Raw genomic sequence first — 17,713 nt, forward strand, 5'->3', positions numbered from 1 at the left:
CCATCTGTCCTGCTGCCTCTGTCCCCAGGGGACAGATGCTCTCAGGGCTGGAGCCGATGCATGTAGGAGCCAGGAGCTGGGGGAGGCACCAACACATCACTTACGTGTCACCACACTCCGTTTACAAGATGGTTCATTTAGGGACATATTTCTAACCATTAACTATTAATGGACCTCTCTCGCACTATTGTAGGGCAAAGTGACAAAGTCATCCATCCTAGGATTAAATAAATACACAATAACCCCATACTGTGAGGAGACCAACCACAAAAGGGGTCACAAGAAGATGATGTTGGGAAGGAAACAGATCACCAAGCTTTCCTTCAGCTCACATCCTGCTCCCACAGGCATGGCACCATTGTCCCAAAGGAACATTATTACTGATGTGCATACACAGGATGAGAATGAAGCCTTGAGAATATAAAAAAATTGTGTTTGGTACCTGTAAGGTGGACACAGGTAAACCACTGGGTACTATTGTCTGAGGGTCTGCTCCAGTGACGTGCAAAATGGCCCAGACCACTGACCAGGAATCAGTGGGAATTCAGAGATTTCTAGTGCTGGGTCTTCCCTGAGAAAGTGCATCACCTTATGGGGAATCCTTCAGTCTGCTAGCTGTGTGTATGGCACACGTACAGAATATGTATCATATGTGCAAATAATCATAATAATCATATGTGCAAAAGGCAATCACACCTTGTGCTACTCACCTGCAACACTCGTGCCAGATTCTACACGTTTCTGTCTTGCAAAGTCTGACCATCAAAACAAAGCCATGGTTTCATCACAGGTTTATGTCATCTTAATAATCCTGAAGAATAATTTTAGTCCTACTTCATAAGTCACCACTGCTGAGTCACCAGATCTCTTTTACTTTTACTTTAAAACTGGGTATGGCTCAATGAAAAGTACAACTCCAGCTTCTTTAATCACAGCAATTTCAATTAATTTTATAGAAGAAATCCATGAACTGGGATGAGGTTAATTTACTTGGTATCTTCATTCTTTATCCTGCTATCTTTCTGATGCATTAAAATAGTAATTAAAAACAATACTGTAGGACAGAGGAAGTGAGGGCCATTTTTTAAAAAGAGTTTTTGTAAAAAAACACAATCAAAGCTGGAAGGTTTAAACATAAATCATGGTTTGCATTCAGAGTAATATTCTACAAAATCATCTGCAGTTCCTTCGTCAACAGAAGCTTTCTGCTCAACCCAAGAGCAGGATAACATCACGTGTTCATTTTATGGCCTGAGCTATGAAGCAGCAGAGAAGCAACCTTTGCAATTCTCACTTAAGAATAAAGCTTTTGTCAAATAAATCCCATCCCACCGAAACGACAATTGCACAAGAGCTCATACTGACAGGGATGTGTGCAGAAAACAGGGCAGGAGCTCCTCTCCAGGGGAAGATTTTAATATTATTTCAGCGTAAATACTCCTACAGAAAGCACAGCTCCCCAGAAAAATAACCACTATTGCAACAAAGGTGGTGGCACTTGCCAGCCCACAAGGATGTGTTGTGAGAGGCACAAGGCTGAATTTGGGGACACAAGGAGGAAGGTGATGCTGCAGGCAGAGTCATTCCCCTGCCCTGAGAGGTTCTGTGCCTCTCCTCATGCTGAGCCCAAAGGGTGTCAAATCTTCTGCTGCCCCAGAGCACCTCAGACAGCTCAGCTGAGCTGACAGTGATGGACACCAGGGTAAACTGGGTGTGATTTGGTGAACATGGTCACACACTGCTGCTGATCTGATGCTACGGAGTCACCTCTCAGCTCTTCCAATAATGGGGCTTCCAAGCTGAAATCCTGGGATAACTCAGTGTCTGAGCTCACAGACAAGATTCTGGATTTTCTTTTTTTACATAGGTGAGATAACAGAAATAAAATGATAAGGCTTCCCCTTTCGGATCATTATGTGGGACTTCAGCAACAGAAAATACCTTGTGTGTTATCCAAGCCACACAGAACGGTTTGGAAATGTGTCTTCTATAATAGATGGCAAAAAGAAAACCATGAATACCTTAAACATTTATCACATGCTATAAAAAGGCCCTTTTTTCCTCACAGGATGGCTATATTTAGAGGACAGGATTAGAACTGCAGTGGAGGATAACTAAAAGGGCACAATCATCTTAAAAATAATGTTGAATTTGAGATTTTAGCCTACTGTCTTATAAGCAATCGTCCTACCATAAATGAAATGGGAAGAAGGAATTATTTTTTCCTGCTTTTTCTCTTTGTTTGTTCAGCAGTTTTGAGCACATTTTGTGCAGAAGCCAGATTCCCACTCCCCCAACAAAAGCCATTTCCTGCTTTCACACAGCAATGCTAGAGAAATGTCTCAAGCTGTGGGAAACCACATCTGAAGGAAAAAAGACTGCGGGATATAACATGGCACACTTACAGCAGCACTTCAATCTACTTAAATCATTTTTCTAACTGATTAGCAAGAAGTTCCCCATATTGCTTTAAATCATGTTAAATTTTTCATTTTTATTTCTTTTCCTGAGATCTAGCAGGGTATGTTTTTCAACACCACTGATCTAAATGAATAATAAAATAATCCCCCATCCTTTCTGGCCAGCCTGCTTTCTCTTTTACTGGCTTCAGCCCGAATAATGAAAATGTCTATGCCACAGAAACGAGATTCAGAATTGAAATTGTTTTTTAAATCCCTATGCTCTTCTCAGGCAGATGCTTTATTCTCAGAGGTACAACAGGAAAAAGCAATTTAATTAAAGGCACTCTTCTTCAGACATCACAACTGCAAATATACTAACATGTCCCTAAATCACCAGAGGCTGCTGAATATTCAACCACAGAAACCTTTTAAGAAATATGCAGGTTGCCCCAATATCAAAGGTGGAAAATATTTAAATATAACCAGTTAATGCACAATAATCCCAGCCAGTGATGCACTTTGCTCACCCTAGTGGGTTAGGGGTTGGTGTCTGAATCAGTATTTGAAATATTTAATACCCCGGGCAGGTATCTTTCCTCTTCTTTTAGTCCCAAGGTCTAAAATTTTAATCCAGGAAACATCATTGTGTGAACTGTCCCCTCAAGAAAAAGCATCCTGTGCTCCTGCCACACAGCATCATCAACGGGGAGCTGATCAATAACTCATTGGGAGCCAGAGCCACGGGTTTGGACTTGCTTTGTTTACTGAAAACACCTTTTAGATGCAACAAGGCTTTGCAGAGCCACATCTGAGCTCTGCCATGCAGCTCCAAAGCAGGACCCAGGGACAAAGGAGTGGCTGTGGAGTGCGAGGATGAACGTGGACACCCACCGTTCCTGGGGACCAGCACTCCTGGGAGCACGGAGATTGCTGGGAACACTGAGATGCACAGTAAGGCTGTGCTCCTGTAGTGCCTGAGGATGGCCTTTCCTTTCAGAAAGGAGACAAGGATTACATGGGGGTGGAGAAGCAGGGAGAACCTTCACTAAAAAGGAGAGAGAGGAGGAGAGACTCTCTGCTTTTCAGCTGCTCCATACTCCACCTTTTTTCCCCTGCACAGCCTTCTAAAGAACACTGCAAGATCCTCTCTAACCCTTATTCCTCTCCTTCAACACAAGAAGCAGCTGCATGGACAGAAACGTGGCCAGAGAGCAGTAGGAGCGAAGAACAAAAAAAGTGTATCTCAACCTCTTAACAACAACAGCAAAATCTCTGCTTGGGCTTTACTCATTCCACCTCCAGCCTCGGGTGGGTGAGATCCCTCTGCTGCTGCTCCAGCCCTGGGCAGCTCTGGAAGGTTTCCCACTGACCTCATTCACCTCTCCCACGGCACACTGGTGCTGCTCCAGCTCTCAGGGAAACCATCCCGTCCCTTCCCATGGGTGCTGCAGAAATGCCCGGCTCAGGAAGCGCCAACTCAGCACGCCAGGGTGATGGAAGGAGCAAATCCCTGATCTCCAGTGGCATTTCACCTGCTGGCACCCAGCCGGAGTGTCCACAGCTCAGCCAGGTGGGGAGCAAGGTGCTGAACCTTCCCTTCCCAAGCTCCTGCTTTGCTCCTGCACTTGGGAACTTCAAAAAGGGATCTGAATGCCTTGCTCATCTTTCCTCTCCTTCAGCAACTAAACTGTTTTTCCTGGACTCATTTCTAAGGAGAGCAATGGGCGGTTATTAACAAATAAATGCAGGTTTTTATGCTGAAGGATATCAAAGCTTTAAAGGAGCAGGAGCTTATGAGATGGTAACTGTACCCTGTGTCAGATACAACCTGGTTTACATTAAGCTCTACGAAAAAGCTGGTTTTGTTTAGGAAAACCATATAGTGTAAATTTGGACATAACTCTGAGGATTCCAATTAATCAAAATCAAATAAGCCTGAAATGGAAAGACATGGATTTTCTCAAAGGGTACATATTTGTCCCAGGAGAACCAATAGCCCCAGTTCTTCCTCTGGAAGAGGTTTGCCAAGCATCCACTCATCTCCTGAATCACTCCTTGCAGCAGAGGGAGAGGATCTGTAGCAAACAATGCTGCAGGGCAGCAACAAACAAGAAATGGTTTGGGACTGTCTCAGACATATCAACAGCTGCTTCAATCAAAATTCAGTTCACGTGAAACTTCAATCTGGTTTCCAGAGCCAAGGAAGGATCACACTATCTTGTCTAGTGTCACCATCAATGAAAACTCTCAGGCCCAAACCTGCCTCACAAAAAAAAATAAGATTGTGGTGGAAAAAGGAAAGTAATTAAATTTTTTTCCACTAAGCTGGTTTTAATGGAAATACAAAACATGATATCCATAGCCTGCTCCTAAATTCAAATGGTTGCTTCAGAGCATTTAAGGATCTGAAAAGAAATGACACTTTTCTTTTCTTAGCTTTTTCCACAGTAAAAAATACATTTGCTTGTTTGCTTCTTACAGCAAACCCGCCCACTTTCTCCAAGAGAACGCAAACTGCGTTGCATTTCTAGCTGTAATTACAACTCTGCCTCTTTCCACTCAAAAGCTTTTTTACCTGGACTACATAAGAAGCTTGGTACATAGCTAAATCCTAACAAGGCATCGGAGATGGATAAGGAAATGGTATCCAAGACATAAGCAAATATAAAAACTGTAGGTGCATTGGTCTTAAAACAAAGGAAATGCGTTTGTAAGAGACAGAACTGCTTTTCTGGGTGCAGTAATCATGTTAGAGTAACATTAAAAGCACCAAGACTATTACCTCTTGAAACACACAGCGCTGAAGAGCATCTTTGATTTAAATCTAACAATCAGTTCCTCTGGCTGCTGGGTCAAGGCAAGCAAAAGCAAAAAAGCAAACGCAGCCAGGGCAACAGCTCTGCTGGTAAATGACAGCCACAATGCATGTGCAGGAAATGCCTTTTCATTCATGTTTTTACCACCTCACACTAGTTTGTATTTTCCAATTTGCCTGCATGTCATAATACATAATAGATGACAGCAGCTCCATTACACATGGCATAGGGCACCCCACTCCGTATGGAGAGCTTTTGAGCACACATGGGTTTGCCAGACGTGTGCTGTGCCTCGTTAATAGAGGGCTGAGGGAGGCTGGGGTCTTTTCATTTTGTTTTCAAGTCTAAACGTGACCTGCCTACTTCCAGTGACAGAAGAAGTGGTTGATGTAACCACCTCCCATATCAAAGGGAGTGCTGTCATTGACTTCAGAGATGAGATCCTTTGGGCTCAAATAAGGGAGGCTGGAATGAAAGACAGGGAAGCTTGACAGAAGAATCTCCTCGTTACCTCTGGTACATCTTAAGTAAAACATCCCCATGGCTTCCAGCAATCCACCCTATTTAGCAGACAAACCCAGCAGATAGAGCATCCTCTAATTACTGATGGGGTTGCTCACTGAAGGCTGTCAGTAAGAGGAAGAAGAAAACAAATTTATGTTTCTACATAATAAGCTGAGAATAGGCAGAACTGTCTGTCAAGGGATTAACTCAGACTAATTATCAATTCAGTAAAAGCAGCTTCTCCTCCTCCCAAGACCCAAATTCTTTCAATATTTTCTAAATATATATATATATCACTCTTCCATGTACATATATTTATTTAGACAATTTTCCTATGTATAAGCATGTAATACTGTGCCAATATTTCACCAGACTAATTTCTTTCAAACTTTTAAGAACCACAAAATGGATTCTTCCAGCTTTGGGAAATAGAAAAAAAAAAAAATAATTGGTGGCAAGTAAGGGCTGTTTTTTAACACACATGGAGTGATAATTTTAATAAATACATGTGTATTCAGATGCTTACACAAAGAAAACTGCTCACATCTCCTGTGCAGAAGGCTGAGGCTATCCAGTTTAAATTTTTCTGAGTCTCTCCAGTAACCAACAAACAAAAGACCACGCAGCAGAAGAAATATTGAAAACAACCCACCGGGACACCAACATCTTGGCCTGCTACCAATGATCAGTGACATTCAATTTCTTTCTTGGAGCCTGCTCCAGCTCCCACTGAAGTCAGTGGGCATTTCACTATCGACTTCAGTGGGAGCTGGCTCAGGCTTCAGTCATTTTCCCCTTGGATTGGCAAGGGATGCAAACGTTAGAGACGCAGCATGTAGAGCTCCTGATGGGAGGAAATAACACATCAGCGGCCCTTTGGCTGATCAAGAAATGGGCACTGAATGTAAATCCTGCCCAGTTGCTGCAAGGACAGCAACCATAATGCAACCAGAAAAGCAAGGTGTGGTTCCTGCTCAGGAGAAAGAAACTCTATTCCCTTAAAAAATCCCCATACATTTCAGGGATGACAAGTGCCTGAGAGCTCCCAGCATTTAAACATTTAAAACCCTAGCAACGTTTCCAGTTTGCTAATGCTTAGAAAACATTACCAACAGATAGAAATATACTACAAATAAAAGCACTAAAGATGAAGGTGGTAGCACTTGGCAAGCTCATTTCTGCTCACACCCTGAGCAAGGCAGCACTGGCATCTCAGCGCATGCAAGGACCAGACGTGTGCGTGCACACAACAAATCTGTGCACACTGAACATCATCTCACTGTCACTGGTTTTTATTTCAGCAGAGCCCAATCCTGTTATCTGATGGAAACGTGCCCCGATTGAGCTCAATCTGTGACCACCAGGGTGCCTGCTGCGATTTGCAGAGCACATGACAGCGCTCATAGCGTCAGCAGCGAGGTCTGAACCACCCCACTTTCATCTGCAGTTAACTTTTATTGTCAGGGGCTTCCCTTGGGCTTTCCCTTTTTTATCATTCCAAATTGACTTTTCTTTTTTCTTTAAATAAAAGGGCAATTGTCTGCTGCCAGTGAGTGCTAACAATCCACAATGAGCAATAGAACACCCCAGGCTGTCAGTACCAATAGTGGGTTTATTACAAATACTTTTATCCTGGCTGAAACAAATTTACATTAAAATTGGGATTTTGGCATTCACACACAGAAAGGGCATATTTAATCATAAATACACTCTAAAATGTTAACCTAGACCCCTTTTCAGCATGGACTGTAAAACCAATTTATTTCTGCAACTTTCCCTAGTGTTTAATCAAGAAGTCCACCACAGGATACACCGGAGGAACTCCTAAAGCTGCAGCTATTTAAGGAATTTGTTTGCTTCTAGTTTTTTTTTAATGTTATTCTACTCTAGAAATGATTCCTGATTGACATCCCCCCCACTCTAATGAACTCAGGGCAGACAAACCCAGCCCTGCTCTCCCTTTGTGGAGCAGCTCTCCTTAGGGCAATCAGCCTCTGCTGATGGCAGAAATGATGACTTCAGGGATGCTGGAACTGCGTGGGCAGCTGCCCAACTTGCCTGGGACATGGCCAGATGTTTCTGCCTCTGAGCCATCACTGCCATTAAGGAATTTGCTTATGTGTGCAACGCAAGTCAAATGCAACCTCATTTAAAAAGCATTGGTAAAAGTTACAGTGATAAGGGAATAAAGTCAAAACCTCACACCAGAACTGACGAGCATGACATCCTATGAGGATGTTCTTGTTTCATAAAACAGGCTCATGTTTTCTCAAGCATAAAGAAACACCTTCATTCTTATCTCATTTTGAAGAGTATTTAATTGAAGAAAGCAGCACACTCTCTTGGTGATTTATTTAATACAAGATTAGTAATACCTTCCACAAACTCCTCCCAAGGACATCAACAGTTACTGAATGATGCCTGTGCTAAAAATGTATCTTTTGATTATGTCAGACCTTAAAAGATCATCTTGAAACCCCACAAGAATGACTTAATGCAAAAGATGAGTATGTTTATATATAAAAGGAGTCATTGAGAGAGATGACAATATAATTTGCTCAAGTGCCCCCCAAATGTATAAATATATACATATACACCTTGATCAATATGTTCATCCAACAGAATGCATTCCTAAAGGGCTGTGAAAATTTGAGGTAAAAATCCTGAACCCTGTTTCAGCAACATGTCTTTTATTGCCCAGTCCTTGCACCACTGTTTAAAATCAACAGCAGTGTGTGAAGATGAAAATAGAATTTATAGTGCTTTAAAGACAGCGAGGCATCCATTTATTCCACTGTATTACTAAAATAGATGCTCTTCATAGGAATGTCAGATGGAACTACAGGGGAAAAAATATTAATTGCTGAAGCTACACATCAAAAGAACAAAGGATGCAGAAATGTTAGGCCTGTATCTTACAAATATAACAAGTCACTGCCAAGCAAAGCTATCTGCTGATATACTGAAATATGACAATAGGGAGCAGATAGCCACTTGTAAGGCCTATTACAGAGGCAAAACTATCAGTTACTGCTCTATCATTCCCCAATGGCTCTGAAGCACTTATCTCAAACACACAAATGATGTCTCAGCCATAATCAGAGCTACCTTAACAAGCACACATTACATTAAAAATAAATAAATTAAAGAGACCTATATAAGGTTAGTTTGTCGACTAGCCCTAACGGATGAACACCTAAAACTTACCAAAATATATATTCAGTAATGAAGGCAGGAGTCAGACATGTTAAGATAAATGTGATTTATGTAACTGTAGTGACAAAATGAGGCAAGGCAGTCCTAAAATCTATTCAGAGGTAAGGTCCCTGCTCTAGCATTCCAGCTCACTAGCCTGGGGTGGAGGGTTAAGGAGAAAAGACTTGGCTAAGTAAACCGATAAATCCTGTACCAATAAACTACAAAATCCTATTTACAAATGGGAAATGATGCTGCTATCCCTGCATGCACATACACATTTCTGCACTTTTATATATGATTTAGCCACCCAGAAGAGTGCTAACTCGCTCTGAACAAGCACAATTTGTCTGCTTTTTGCTCCCTCCCCCAGTGAATCTTTCCGAGTCGGCCTTCAGTGAGGAGAGATCTAAGGACACCTTGCTTATGCTTCATCAGAGGCTATAACGCCGTGACAGGGATGGATGTGACAAGGTTGATGTGACCTGAAAAACAGTATCGGTGCAGAGAAAAGCAGAAAGAAGCCCTGATAAAAAGCACGGCGAAACGGAGCTCCACGCTGCGCATTTTAACCCGAAAGCACAGAGGTGGCGGTGGGCTTGGGAAGGGGGAAGGGGCTGGGGACGGTGATTGTGTTTGAGTGATCACGCACCCGACACACGGACAGACAAAGCGTGCTGCTGGGCAGGCACCCACAGGGAGCGCGGTGCCCTGGCATCAGCTCGCCCACAGCCGCCGGAGCCCGGCGCTGCCCCGGCCCCGAGCGAGCCCGCGCCGAACAAAGGCCTCAGGCACCCCCACCGCAGCCAAGGCACCCGCACTTACATGGCCTCAGACGGCTCCCGGACCAGGCCACCTGTCTGTGCCTGCTGCAGCGACTGCGAGCCTCCCATCCTCAGCGTGCCCTGGGCTCGGGGCTAGGCGACAGCAAGGCCGGCTTCCTCCGGAATCCCCCCGGCGAGCAGCCCCGGCAGCTCCGGCGCTGTGCAGGCTGCAGTGCTGCAGTGCAGATGGAAACAGCTGCTCGCATCAGTGGCAGCGCAGGCAGGAACACTTCGGCAGCTTCTCTTCTCTGAACTCTTGCCAGTTTTGGTGGTGGGCTGTTTGGTTTTGGGCTCGGTTTGTTGGTTTGTTTTTTTGGGTTTTTTTTTTCTGTCCAGATGAACGGTATTTATAAAATGAAACAAAACCCCGGCCGCTGTGACAGGGTAATCATCTGCTAAACAACAGCGGCCCGAACAGCTCCGGTGCAGGCGCCTGGAACGGTACTATTGGCTATGGAAAGCGGCTTGAAAAAAATAAATAAATAAAAGAAGAAGACGAAGAAAAGCAGACCCTCCCTTTAAGCACACATTGTCAGCTACTGTGGCTCTCTAAGGACCTACAGGCAGGACCATTACATTGTGTTGACTCAGCTGATTTGAAATGCAAATGTACGTGTGCCCCGGGTGCCGCGCACACATTTCCCCCCCAGCACCGTGCACATCGGGACGCTGGCACACAGGATTAATAAACAGAACGCCTCCTTTCTTTTCGTTCCACAAACCGGCTCATCCCTCTTGCGAAAAAAAAAATGGAATCTTCGGTGAGGAACGTAAAGAGAATATCATGAGCAGCCAAGGTAAACAAGCCAAAGTGGGAGCAGCTCCATCCAACACTGGGGCACGTTAACCATTCTGCTCCTGCCTGCACACACCCCCTTGCTGGGCACCGACCTTAAGATAGGCGGGGAGGATCTTTAAGATCACAAAGCATTCCAAAACCTACAGATCAGCTTATCCTTTTGCCATCAAGGAGGTACCAGGGCACTGGGAATTCTAAGATGCTGAAAAGGATGGGCACCGTCGCTCTCTGCATCCCTGTCGTTGGCAAATAACAGATGATTCACATACAAGCCGTGTTTCACATAATTAAAGAAGCAAAAAGAAAAAAAAAAAATCAATTGCACTGCTGCCGGTACCAAGAATTAAACTCTAGGGATACAAATGGCTTGCAGCTATGTAACAATTCTGGATACATCACAGGGTGGAGAGGTCAAAAGGATCAGATAAATTTAACAAAAATATTAAAACCTACTGACTTCCAAGCACCTATCACAGCACAGCTTTTATGCTCTACTGGAGGCCTCATCAGGCTCACACTTTCAACAGTTTCAGGGTTTTTTAACTCTGATTGCATAAATGGAAATCCGGTTGGGTTTTCTTGCTTGACAGAACGACTGCTGAATACATGTGTAAGGTTCCCATTCTCTGGGTGTACCCACAATAAATTATTCTTGAGATAAGAGGAAACAAGGATGTTTAGCGAAGATTAAGAACTTTTCATGTCCCAAGGCTGCCTAAAATTTAATTCTGTTTTATGAACAGTATCAAGATGTAATTTATCTTCCTTTTCCCTAGTTTTTTTTTAACTATGGGGGAAAGCCTGTGAGCCAGCGCTTTGTTTAGCCACAAGCTTCCAAGCAAGTTATAATTTTGGGGTTGTTTCATTTCTGATAAAAGCCAAACCCTCACTTCTTGCATCTCATTGCTCAAGACTCATCCCAAATCCACCAGAGAAGCAGCAGCACTGTCTCACTCAGGGACCGAGCTCCAGAACTTCTGGAGCAGGGCTGGGTGCCTGAGCCACAAGTGACCCCCAAACTCTGCAGTAGTGCCCAGCTCTACTCACCTTCCCTTGCCAAGGTGGTGGCAGCTCACTACACCCTCTGTATTTGCCATTCACAAGTAAGGAAAACACAGAAAGTGGATAGAGAAAATGTCCTATACACTCTTTGGCAGTAGATTTGAAATGGTTAATAACTCCAGGATTTCCATCCAGTATGGGAAATCGATGATACCGGCCAACAGACTAAAATTACATGTCTGTTTCCAGAGTCCCTGTTAGGCTGAGGTTACAGCTCAGCTTCACTTTCGTGTGTGGCAGCTCTACCTAGTCTTTCAATTTCATAATAGCTCCCTGCTGGATTTCATTTGTTACAGAGAAAATGAAGACTCAGAGAAAACAAAAATCCCTAGAAAGGCAAACACCAAATTAAGTAAAGCCCTACCAGGTACCTGGAAGCCAAGAGGGAGAACACAGGCACTGTTTGTCCTGACAGTGAGGAAAACAGGGATATTCCTAACAAGTGCAAAGAATGCACTTAAAATACCAGTGTCAACTCCTTCAAGTTCCACATGAACATTTATTAAATAAACAAAGCCCTAATAAAGAAGGCTGGGATTGAATCCTATGCTGGAGCAGCATGGTCCTTTCAGAAGCTGAACAGTGGAGAAGATCTTTTTTCCATTCTCCAACATTTTTATGCAACAACCATTCCAATTGCAGCAGAAATGCAGATCTTGGCAAACCTGCAGGATGAAGGGCTTCAGCCTTTGGAGCCCAGTTGTAGCCCTGGTCACTTTGCAGGTTCTGTCTGGGTTACAGAGGGCTCTGGGTTATGGTGAGGGGTGTCAGAGGCAAGGCATTGTCTCCTTCTCCCCTCCCAAGTTTTTGTGCACAGCTCGTGGCACAACTCAGAGATTCACCAGAGGACAGCTCACCACCTCTGAGCTTCTCCTCCTCATAAAGAGCACAGGATTTCACTCTTCCCCTTGAAAAATAACCATCCAAGCAGCTCAGCTACAGCAATGTGAACTCCTGCTGGCCATGGTCTTCCACAAGAGAAGTGGCTGTAACTGAGCCTTGGACTGGACAGAGTTTATTGCCTATGGGATGCAGTAACAAATACTAAACTGATGTCTCTGACCAACCCATGCAAGAAGCCACCATGTAGACTTACTTCTGATTTGGCCATAAAATCTGTTACCGTACAAAGCTGCAGCCCATCCTGACTGGTAAATACCTCAGATGAGAGGAGCTCTACCTCTCATGCCTGGCCCCAGCTCACCCTTTAGGCCTGCCAAGAAGCATCAACTCAGCACTAAATTTAGTGTGGGCTTTTAAAAATACCAGAATTGTGTTGACACCTAGTACATTTTGTAAGAACTTCTCTGGAACCTTAAAAACACACAGATGTAGCTCAAGAAGAAAAAAAAAATCCCATTGTAGCTTCAAAGGATTTAAAGATGCCCTAGGCACTTCAGCCGAGGGATTAAAAGCCATGTAGCAATTTACTGTGATCCTACTGCTGAAAAGCCTATTTAAGTATTCAGTACCACCCTTTAAAATTAATAATTTTCTCTTTCTCTCTCTTTCACCTATTTAAGCAAGAGCCGTATTTTGGCCTCTACTAAATTAATGTTTTATTGAAACTGGATGTCCACTGATCAGTTGTTTAAAACACTCACCAGACTCCTAAATATTTGGTCTCATGACATTTCATGTTTATATATAAATTCAAACTTTGGTCACTTGCACCCAATTTGAAAGTTTTGGCTTCCATCAAAAACAATGCTGAGCAGGACCGCGATAAGGTTTGAGATATTGAAATTTATGTTCTGTTTCTTTGCTCTTGGCTTCAGTGTCCATTGTGCCAGGCATTTATACAAGTTATAAACATGAGCACACATACACACACACACAGAACATCAAAGAGCCTGCTGAAAGAAAAGCCTCCCTCACACATCTATTCCCTAGGGAAGGAGTGGTGAATATTAAGCTGTACCTCCTAGCTGCAATGCATTATCGAGGTACTGTGCAGAAACAAGAACCATGTAAAAGAAAATGCAAAGACAGAGCAAAACCAAACAGCCCAAGCAAAAAGGGATTTCTCTGGTATCTGAATGCTGTTGCCACAGCTCCAAGGAACAATATTTCCTATAAAAAAGAAAAACAAAACAAAGCAAAAAAACCAAACCAAACAAAAAACCAAAAAGCAAAAGATGGAGAAATGTTTTAAAAAACAGATTATTGTTTAAACATAATTCTCCCGCCTCCATAAGTTTTATGTATACACACACATATATATATGGGTATATTTTCAAATGATACTGCCTTTGGACTCAAAAGCCTTGAATGCAGCTTGGGAAGAGGTTTTCACTCCAAAGCCTCTCTTATCTATAGGCTGCCTGGAATCAAAGGGTTCATGGCAAGGCAATACACAATATCAGACTGCTAAGGAACAGCAGCATCTTCCCTAAAGGACTAAAAGGACCAAACTGCTTGGAAAAACTTGACTCTGTATGGACAGAGGGGCAAAGCAAACGGTGCCTGGGGAGGCTGTGTTACACAGCACATCAGCACATAAAAGCACTCACATCTTTTGAAGTGCAGTGGTGAAAGCCCTTTTAGGACACCCAAGGCTGGAGACTCCCTAAAAGCCCTGCAGGAGCACCAGCCCTCCTGGCCTCTGCTGATCTGACTCTGTGCCAAGCCCTTCCAGAAACCCAGGTCTCCCAGGAGCAGAGCTGATCTTTGTGCTCCAGGGAAGGTCAAGGAGGCTGTTTTTAGCCATGTGGGCACTCAGGTTTGGAACTCATCTTTCTAAGGGTTATACAGCAGGCAGCTGACAGGCTTTTAAAGAATTCAAGCGTTCTTCATTATAGGCTGCACAAAAATATGTAAGTCTAGACATGTGCATATTTCTGTGCTTCTCTGCTCACCATGCATTTTGTCAGTCCTGGGACGCCTTTATTTCCTTTTGCTTTGTTTTTATTCTGCAAATCAATTTTTCTTGCTCTTGTAGCCAGACTTTTGCTCCTTAGTCTCATCTCCCTCTACTAGAAAGAAAGAGAGGATGTAGCTTATAAATTCCACTTCCCTAGAGGACAATCACTTAAAATTCCTTCTCAAGGAGCTGAAGCTGCTGCTGGAACACTACAAGGCATTTACGACCTTTCCTTTGGTTCTGCCCATTTTCTTGTTGACTCCAATCCTCTGCCATGCTCAGAGATGGAAGGAAGGAGGAACGAATCCACAGGGAATCTCTGTGAGACCACACTCATCATGTTTTGTTGGGTTTTTTTTCCAGCCAGGTCACTCCATGCTCCAGCTCTGCACCTGCACTGCTGTGGGACAGGGAGAACATTTAACACTAGTGCTGTCATTACCTCCTTCAGAAAGTCACAGCTGAGCACAGAAACACAGCCAAACCCACTTTCAATCTCTGTCTCCAGAGGTGTGATTTTTTTTTTTTTTTTTTTTTTTTTTTTGGCTTCAGGGAATAGAAAAAAATTAACTCTGTTCCAGCCAAAACCACAGTATTGTGAGCACACTGATTTAAAATTAAAAATATTTATTATTTTGAAAAATGATAACCCAAACCACCTTCTGGAGGGCGAAGCTGCGACCTCTTGCTGCTGTCAAGTAGCAAGAGCAGTGGAAAAAAAAGGAAATTTCTTTCTTTCTCTTCCTTAATTTTATGAGGGCCTTTGTGCTACAAATAAAAGAACAAAAAAGTTAGCTGAAATGTGACAAATTTCTCCCATTTTGGTATACTGGCAAAAACCAGTGAAAGGTTAACACAACTTGTAACATCTATGCTTTAGCAGTGCCTAATAAATAGCCAGGTACTGCAGTTTATGGCCAAGGTATAGTTAAATTATTACAATCTATAATCAGCCATTTAAAGATATATTTATTGCCATCCTTCTAAAATCCTGTTATCCTTAGCTTAATTCCATTCCAGTACAGATAAATCAGAAATTCAGTCCTACATGGAGAATGACAGACCTTCAGATTGAAAACATGGATTTGTTGGTTTGGCGATTTTTTTTGTTAGCCATAGGTTTTGGATTAGTTTTTTTCTCAGCGTTTATCTTTTAATGATCTGAGAATGGGGCACTGATTCACAACTGGAGAGTGTAAATGAAATCTGAGCAGCAAAATAATTGCAGAGCGTTAAAATCAGTGGGGTATTTTTCAATACAGTTTTCAAGGAAAACAGAAGCAATTTGCTTGATTGCCTCTGTACATCAGCTGGCACAACACAGCCCTACCCAAGTCACCGTGGCACAAAATTATACAGCACTAAACACCACGAGGAGATCTAGGTGTGAAACCTCACAGACTTAACTTGTTCTTACAGATCAAATACTCTGATAGACACATTGTCTGCTCCACCACTTATCTACATTAACACAGTGTGAGTGCTGTATTTGAACTGATACACTCTTCATGAAAACACACAATGTCCCAGAGTTTCAAGCCTGAGCACCCTGACAGAATTCCCATCTGTTAATTCCAAGAAAACAGGAGTGACTGGTGATGATGCAGCCAGGATGGACACTGAAGCTGACAAGAAACAGACATTAGAGTGCAATAAAAATAAGAATAAAAATAAGAATAAAAATAAGAATAAAAACAAGAATAAAAACAAGAATAAAAACCAGAATAAAAACCAGAATAAAAACCAGAATAAAAACCAGAATAAAAATAATGAAAATAAGAATAAAAATAATGAAAATGAAAATAAGAATTAAAATAAGAAAAATCAAATAATAAGAATAAAAAAGAATAAATTTTATAAGAATAAAATAATAATAAAAATAATAATAAAATAATAATAATAAAATAATAAGTATAAAAATAATAAGTATAAAAATAATAAGTATAAAAATAAGAGAAAACATAAATAATTGTGACCCCCTCCTCACCGATCACTGCTTGGTTGCTAAGGTCACTGCTTAATCTAAATTGCAAGTGAGATTAACGGCATTAAGAGTTATGAATAACCAAGATGCCTGCTTAGTTATTGAAATTTCCAGCATGGGAAACGCAGAGGAAAGATAACAAAAGGGGCCCTGCACGGTGCTGCTCGGGATGCCGGGGGGGCTCCAGGCTTTCAGAGGCCGGCAGTGAATTACGATCAGCAACGTGAGAACTGCCCACCCCGCAGGATTCCACGTTCCAAAGCCTCCTATGAAATTCAGGAGCCACACAAAGCGGCAGATTAGGTTTCCAAGGGCTGAGCACAGCCCCGGCTGTGGGTGCCTCCTGCCTTGCCCTGGCTGTGTGGGATGTGGTGAAGGAGTGAGGGCTCTGTCCCACTGAGGAGACCCGAGAGAGGGGTCAGGGCAGCCAAACCCCCGTGCAGAGCTCACTCCTCACCTCGTGCAGCCTCTGCCCTCTCGTCTGCTCCTCTGCTTTGCCCTCCTGCCAAGGCACAGACACTTCTGTTTTAGATTCTGGGCTCCAGGCCTGAATTCCTTGGATGACAAACAAAACTTTAAACTCCTATTTACTGAATTTCTGGCCTGGGCTTCAGACTAGGACCACAAGCATCACCACACCAAAGGAGGGAGTTTGTTTTGCTGCTGAATGTGCCTCTGCAGACCGTGTCCACAAGCCAAATGCCCAAATTCCACCGACATCTCCAAACACCAGAATTGCAGATGCAGAACCATCACAGATGACAAGAGCTCATCTTGCTTCCATGCTTCTGAGTCTCTAAACATCCTGAGCTGTAAGATCCCTACGGCAGCTGGAACCAGGCTTGTCAGGAAAGGAGCTGCCTAGTGCCAGGAGGGGACTGACATTTGTAAGGGCTCTCGTGCACCTGCCCTCAGCTCAGAAGATCAGCACTGATAATGCTCTCCAGGAGAACCTTGTCACAGGAGATATCAGCTAGCAGAATCCAAAGGGCTCCTGGCCTCGGGGCCTAAGCAAGGAATTAGATTATGAAAATGCAGGATGAAGAAACCAGGCAAGAACAGTATTCCCCCCCAGTGCAATGCTCTGCTGTGGCTGCTAAGGATGGGTGGTCAAATGACTGCCTTTAAAGAAGTCAACGTACAGCTTCAATTTGATTTCATGAGGGTTAACACAAAATTGTTCTAAAGTATGTCTAGTATGTTTCAATGGTTTCTTTAAGCTTTTGTTTTTAGAAGATTTAGCGTTAGAGGTAGAGGACCCCAA

The 17,713-nt window shown here is 43.1% G+C and overlaps 1 protein-coding gene across 28 annotated transcripts in view; it reads right to left on the minus strand.

The window, feature by feature from the left end:
• The window catches only part of TACC2 (transforming acidic coiled-coil containing protein 2), a 118,911-nt gene that overhangs the window by 46,508 nt on the left and 54,690 nt on the right, over positions 1–17,713 (minus strand). For 3 of the 28 annotated variants that reach the window (XM_086900303.1, XM_086900299.1, XM_086900300.1), the window contains exon 1: positions 9,743–12,557. The exons of 24 other annotated variants lie outside the window; for them this stretch is intronic. In XM_086900303.1, the coding sequence (XP_086756429.1) occupies positions 9,743–9,810 (68 nt within the window). In that variant the 5' untranslated portion in view covers positions 9,811–12,557. Of the gene's footprint in view, positions 1–9,742; positions 14,468–17,713 lie in introns of those variants that run through there. One more of the 28 variants, XM_086900301.1, reaches the window with a different exon arrangement.

Source organism: Cyanistes caeruleus, chromosome 8 (genome assembly GCF_971803275.1).
Source record: "Cyanistes caeruleus chromosome 8, bCyaCae1.hap1.1, whole genome shotgun sequence".
NCBI lineage: Eukaryota > Metazoa > Chordata > Aves > Passeriformes > Paridae > Cyanistes > Cyanistes caeruleus.